The sequence below is a fragment of the Budorcas taxicolor genome, chromosome 5, assembly GCF_023091745.1.
Source record: "Budorcas taxicolor isolate Tak-1 chromosome 5, Takin1.1, whole genome shotgun sequence".
Lineage (NCBI taxonomy): Eukaryota > Metazoa > Chordata > Mammalia > Artiodactyla > Bovidae > Budorcas > Budorcas taxicolor.
This window is the reverse complement of record NC_068914.1, coordinates 2189968-2197143: the sequence shown is the minus strand read 5'-3', so window position 1 is coordinate 2197143 and position 7176 is coordinate 2189968. Positions and strand designations below refer to the sequence as shown.

The following is a 7176-nucleotide window of genomic DNA, read 5'->3' as shown; positions in this document are numbered from 1 at the left end:
AGATTTGCTGGCATGTTGAGTGAGTACTTTAATAGCGTCATCTTTCAGGACCTGAAACAGCTCAGCTGGAATTCCATCACCACCACCAGCTCTGTTCACAGTGATGCTTCCTAAGGCCCACTTGACTTTGAACTCCAGGGTGTCTGGCTCTAGGTGAGTGACCACACCATCCGGGTCATCTGGGTCATGAAGATCTTTCTCGTATAGTTCTTCTGTGTATTGTTGCCACCTCTTCTTAATAACCTCTGCTTCTATTAGGTCCATCCCATTTCTGTCCTTCATTGTGCCCATCCCTGCATGAAATGTTCCCTTGGAATCTTTAATCTTCTTGAAGAGATCTCTAGTCTTCCCCATTCTATTGCTTTCCTCTATTTCTTTGCATTGTTCACTTAAGAAGGCTTTTGAAAAAATCTCTCCTTGCTATTCTTTGGAACTCTGCTGCAGACAGGCTTATCTACAGCCTAGGCCTGGGCTATCTTGGCATATCTGCCCCCAGGTACTTGAAAAATCGGCGCATTCTGTCATCATGGAGTGTTTTATGAGTGTTTGGTCCTAATCACTGGACCATGAGGGAATTCCCTTTGCTGATTTTCTATCAAGTTGTTTAATAAATTGCTGAGGAAGGGATTATGATCAATTAAAATTTATTTGTCTGTTTCCCTTCATTTCTGTCCGTTTTTGCTTTACGTATTTTGCATCCCTCCCTGTTGCTCCAGATCTCGTCAAACTGGAGTGGGCAACAGGAGAGTGGAGCAAGCAAGAGCAGCTGTGAGCTGATAGACGCTGACGACGGGCACTGGCACGCATGGAGACGTGTACCGCTCTGCTGACGACGGGCACTGGTACGTATGGAGACGTGTACCGCTCTGCTGACGACGGGCACTGGTACGTATGGAGACGTGTACCGCTCTGCTGACGACGGGCACTGGTACGTATGGAGACGTGTACCGCTCTGCTGACGACGGGCACTGGTACGTATGGAGACGTGTACTGCTCTCCTTTAGTTTCTATGTCTGAAATTCTTCTTGGAAAGAAAAGCATTTCCTGGCTCCCAGTCTAAGTTTATTACCGTCTCTTGTCTGTGCTGTCCACTACAGTATAAACTTGATGATAACGACCTCGTCTATCCTGGTCACAATTACAGCCCCAAAGCTTAAAGCTCACTGGCATATGGTTGGCACTCTAATTACCATGTTTCCTCAAATATAAGCGGCCACAGATATAAAGGACTTCTGTGTGAGCTAGTCGCTCAGTCGTGCCCAACTCTCTGTGACCCCGTGGACTGTAGCCCACCAGGCTCCTTTGTCCATGGGATTTTCCAGACAAGAATACTGGACTGGGTTGCCATTCCCTTCTCTAGATCTTCCTGACCCAGGGATCGAACCCAGGTCTCCTGCACTGTAGGCAGACTCTTTACCATCTGAGCCACCAGGGAAGCCTGTCAAAATACTTAAATGTTACAAAAATGCTTTTATGTATCATTAAAAAATGCTGCAAAGTAAATTATAATATGCTACTTTAAAAGTACTTGGATTTCAGAGGCTACAATGTGAAAAATATTTTAAATTAATAAAATACAGTATCTGTGGAGTAAATGAATACTCTGAGGTCAAGATTCTGATGAAGAGGCTTCATACATGTTCAAGAGCAGATCAGGATATAGTTTTGAGAATATATTTCTTCCTAAATATTAAGCCCAACTTTATACATAATTCTGACAAATCTTAATAGAAAAAGCAACATTCTGACATGGTCTCCCATCTTTTTACCACCAAGGACCCTTTTATTATTTTATCCTCAAGGTTCCCATACTTTGAAATATTTTGATACCATGTAAAATTCTTTTTACTTGATATCAAGTAAAAGCTAATTTTCATTTTTCATCTATTAAATATGCATATTCAAACTGAGGCAATACAATAATAATTTCCAGCTAAAATAAAATAAACCTGACCTTCTACTGACCTTGTATGGACTCATCATAGGGAAAAGTAACATTTCTATTAGGAAATCTACTTTTTAGCCTCCCGTGTCTCTTTCTCAGAACTCAAGAACCAGAGACGGCAGGCACTTGAGATGACAGCACCCATATTAAGCCAAGAAAGGCCAGTGAGGTGCCCATCTTAAGGTTCTCAGTTAGCCATTTGTTTACACACCCTCCAACAGAGAAAGCTGCGTAAGAGTGCTAGACACTGGTGATCTGACATTACCCATGGGCCCATTCACGTTCCTAAAACTGTTAACATAAAAATTCAGCTGGTCTTTCTAGATTTGAGCCGAAGTGAAGTAGTGAAAAGAAAATGCTCTCTGTGGGGTTTTACATCACCCACCCTCTCTCTGTGCCTTAGTTTAGATCTGAGTGCAGAGGACAAGCCATTCATCTCTGCATCCCCGTTCAGTGGCTGCCCAGAGTGAGCACTAAAGTGTCCATGAATATGTGAATGAATGGATTCAAGACATCTTCCCTGACTTGAGCTCTTCTGAGGGAAAATGGAAACTAGGAAAAGGAAATGAAAGGGAACATGACCTCAGGAACCTGGCAAGGAAGATAAACTAGTGCGGTCAGCCTTCTCTTTCCCTTTGGAAGATTCCTTAGGCCAGTGGCCATTTCTATGTGCCTGATTCTGAATGAGAACTAACAAACCTACAAGTGAAAATTTTAAACAAATGCCTCAGACACACAGTATATTTAAAAAATGAGAGCATGTATGTTAAAGAGGTGTTGACCAGGGGACCAGAATTTCTTTACTCTCTTCCTAGAAAAATCCTGTAAACATTAGCACAGATCTCTCCTTATCCCCGAGCTTCCCTGTTAGCTCAGTTGGTAAAGAATCCGCCTGCAATGCAGGAGACCTTGGTTCAATTCCTGGGTTGGGAAGATCTCCTGGAGAAGGGATCGCCTACCCACTCTAGTATTCTTGGGCTTCCCTTGTGTGGCTCAGCTGGTTAAGAATCTGCCTGCAGTGCAGGAGACCTGGGTTCAATCCCTGGGTTCGGAAGATCGCCTGGAGAAGAGAAAGGCTACCCACTCCAGTATTCTGGCCTGGAGGACTCCATGGACTGTATAGACCATGGCGTCGCAGAGTCGGGCACGACTGAGCAACTTTCACTTTCACGCTTCATCCTCAAGTTCAAAATCATGACCTGTTAGCACTATCTTTAATACAGTCAGGAAAAGTAAAAACAGTTGTCAGATGAACAGTTTTAGTGTCTTGTTTGGGAACCCTTCCAGTCTAAAGGCTCAGCAGACCTGGGTGCATCTGGGAAGGAGGGACTAAGGGAACCTCAGTGACCACAGGAAGAGTAGTGGGCCAGTGGATTTGGGCAGTTTGTTCTGAAATCACATTAGGACACACTTCCGGCCCCCAAAGAACAGGGTTAAACATCCTGAGCTCAAGTTCCAGGAATGGCTGGTTTTCCCCTTCCCTCCAGACAAAGGATTGGGTCAGAGCCACAGGGCTGAGAGAAGGACATGCAAGCTTCTAAATCTCTGCTTGTCTTTGATGCAGACATCCCAGGACTCACTTCCTTTAATCAAAAAACATATGAACCATGAGCACACAGACTGGAGAAAATGGAAGAAAACAGGTGAAAACCTATGAAACTACTTTTCTTCCTGTTGAAGTGTTTAAGAATATTAATCCTGTGAATTCTTGTACCATCATATTCTTGGAGTGGGGCACCTTAATGTTTGGTTTCCAAAGCACTGTATATTGCTTTGGAATATATTTGACATAGCAATCCTGGAGCTTGGTTAGATCTTTATAGTCTCCTTTTTAAATCCTGATTCTCCCTGCCTTTAATGTCAATTCAACCATCAAGAAAAGAGTTAATTCTCTGAGACTGTTTAATATACCCCACTGATAACTAGTTATTCATGATGAAGACTATGCTACATTGGGAACCTGGTAGAGGTCAAGAGTGTCAAAGCTTTTGCTCTATCATATGACAAAGTAAATCTCCTTTCATAATGAACTCCTGGAGCTGAGATGGTAATTCCCTAATCTGGGCGTCTGTTAGCCCATGGGGAAAATGGGCTAAAATATACAGAGCAATGAGCACAGTCCCTAATATACAACAGGTGCCCCATAACTGTTTCCTGGTCAACTATAATAGTTGGCATTTATTAAGAACTAACCATGTGCCAGACCCTGTGTTCATTTTATATACAGTATTTCTCAATAGTTACTAATAGCCCACTTTCTAAATGAGTTAAGTAGGGTTCAGCAAGTCACTTTATTTAAAGAAGGTTACAGTGTTAGCCAGGGATACAGCCAGCATTTGAACCCAGCTTGTTTGATTTTAAACCTCATGCCTTTTCCATTACTCCACGTTGTTTCCTTAAACCATTATTATACATTTGAGTGAGCCAGACAGAAAGTGAAAAGTGAGTGAGCTGTATTAAAAACCTAAGAATTCTACAGTACAGATATCCTTTCGTGCCTCAATAGATTAAAGACGAGAAGGACAAACAACATGAAATAAAACAATAATCCCTAATGAAAGAGAACAGAAAGGTGCTGCTAAATGTCTTAAAATATGTATGTTAATTAGATGTCTGATTTTTCCTTTTTACAGAGGGCCTCTGGGAAGGTAAAGTGTCTGCCTGCAACACGGGAGATGCGGGTTTGATCCCTGGGTCGGGAAGACCCTCTGGAGAAGGAAATGGCACCCCACTCCAGTACTCTTGCCTGGAGAACCCCATGGGTGGAGCCTGGTGGGCTGCAGCCCACGGGGTCGCCAAGAGTCGGGCACAACGGAGCGACTTTGCTTCCTTGGGAGCAAGGCCTTTCCTGGTGGCTCAGATGGTAAAGAACCCGCCTGCAGTGGGGGAGCCCTGGGTTCAGTCCCTGGGTCGGGAAGATCCCCAGGAGAACGGAATGGCAACCCACTCCAGTATTCTTGCCTGGAGAATCCCACGGACATAGGAGCCTGGTGGGCTACAGCCCATGGGGTCGCCAAGAGTCGGACACGACTGAGCGACTAACGCTTTAGGAGCAAAGTCATCAGTTCTTTCCACCTCCCTCTCCACCTCAAGAACACGGACATTAGTTCTCTCTGTACAGTCCACTTGATCACACAGTCACAATTCAAGAATGTACTGAGACAAAGAAGTAGGAGGTTTCATTCTTGAAAACCCCTCAAGAGGAGAAAGGCAGTCAGATGGCCTGGTCACCGACCTGTTCAGCATTAAGAGCCGAGTCTTAGAATGTGTGTGCTGTAATACTAGGCTCGGGGTCAGGGGTGGTCTTACCTGGATTTAAGGATATCTTGCCACATGAACCTCCTAAACTGTTCACGTAACATTTTAAAGAACTGGTCACTTAGTCTTGGGGCTGGATAAGAGGGAAAGAATATGGAGACAGATAAAAAGAAATGAAATATACCATAAATGCTTAACGAAAGCATAGAACGGGAAGGATTTTAGTACCAGTAGGAAAAAAAAAAAAAGCCAGATATCTTGGACTCAGAGATGATGACAAATCTTAAAGAACTTTGTTAATGACAAGTGACTGTCTTCAGGCACTTCAGTGCCAAATTCCATTAGCATCTGTATACAAATAAAAAGAGCTGCAGATGCTGGCCAAGGCCCCTTTTTACCCTCCCAATATTAATACCAGGTGTTGGACCATCTACTTACAACTCCTTATTAATAGGATTTGACTACCAATAGCCTTTCCTGACAGTTGACTGTAAGCTAGAACTTCAACAGTATGGTTTAGAATTACTTTAGAAATAATAAGTGCTTTTGCAATTAAACTCTGCTTTTAATTAGCACAGAACTGGCATTTGCTTTTTAACTTCTGAGAGACATTATCATTTATGCTTGTTGCCTGTTTTAAATGGACACAATTTTAAATAAAAGATTTTAAACAGAGCCCCTAATAAAGCCTAAATCTAATCATTTCCACAATTCCAGTTTTAGATTTTACGTGCTTGCATGTAGACACACTTAAAGAAAAGAACACATATGTGTGTGTGTATATATATACATACTAGATGATATAAGAGTTTGACAAATGACTTGTTAATGAAAATTTATTAACTACATAACCTTTGAATACCAGAGAAACTTCAATATGTACAAATCACCATGAAGTTCCCAGTTCCTAAACTTTGGTTATATGAATATGTCTCAAGCACCAAGGAACAAACAATAATCCTAATTCAAAAAAAGAAAAAACAAATCCCAAGAAATGAGGTCCTTCAAGTCTCTTGAATCTGTCTGTTTTCTAAACACCATTTGGGAAACTCTTTTATTCTTATATTTCCTTTCATTTGGGTCAATTTCCAAAAACAGTCAATAAAAATTGATCAGGGGAAAAGGGACAGACAAATTACCATTACAAATAAAGGTGATATCTCAAAATAACTTTTTGGAAAGTATTCTTAAATATAAAACTCTTAACCTAGGAGATCTGTATTATGTAACAAACCCAACTCTTATTTCAAAAATCAAAAAACCTCCAACACCACAATCATAACAAGAGTAGGGGGTGAGAGGCTCACAAGGAGATCTACAGCAGACTCAGTTAAACAGCTCCTAGGATTTCACCACCTTCCTTGGCATCTGCTAGCTGCAGAGGTGATTTGTATAATATTTAGGCATCAAAAAAGACACCTGACAGGCTGAGCACAAACTCTGATGAAATTTCACAAGTGTGATGGGCAAAAGAAAGAAAAATCAAAGGATCAAGGCTGAAATAGGAAAAAAAAAAACAAAAAGTATGTCTCAGTGTATGTAAGTCGGGATGGAGGAGGTGTAGGAGTACCAACTGACGGGTGCACGTGCGGAAGGGACTGCATCCTGCCTACAAATGTGGATCATATACACATGTATACTATGTCAGTTCATCTGACACCTTCCTGTTACAGAAGTGGAAGGAGCTTCTCGTCACTTGGCCCCTCAGGCCCCAGTCCTTTGTCCTGGCTGGTTGGTGGTCTGTGTACAAGACTCAACTGCATGGTATATGAACGGATAAAGCTTGATGTCTGGTCCAGGGGTGGAGCAGTTTCTGCATTCTTCATTGTAATATCGTAGCAGCAGCTTATATACTTCTCCTGAAGAGCAGAAAGCCAAACCAGTTTGCAGATTAAGATATGTAGATAGATAAATTGACTACAGAACATCCCAGTTCTATCCTAAATAACATATGCTCAAATTTGGCTTTCGAA

The 7176-nt window shown here is 42.1% G+C and overlaps 1 protein-coding gene across 2 annotated transcripts in view; it reads right to left on the bottom strand.

Annotated features, from left to right (window-relative positions):
• Positions 1 to 5922: 5922 nt before the first annotated feature.
• PARG (poly(ADP-ribose) glycohydrolase) overlaps positions 5923 to 7176 on the bottom strand; it is a 118024-nt gene continuing 116770 nt past the window's right edge. For both annotated transcript variants that reach the window (XM_052640046.1, XM_052640044.1), the window contains exon 18: positions 5923 to 7062. In XM_052640046.1, the coding sequence (XP_052496006.1) occupies positions 6908 to 7062 (155 nt within the window). In that variant the 3' untranslated portion in view covers positions 5923 to 6907. The remainder of the gene's footprint in view (positions 7063 to 7176) is intronic.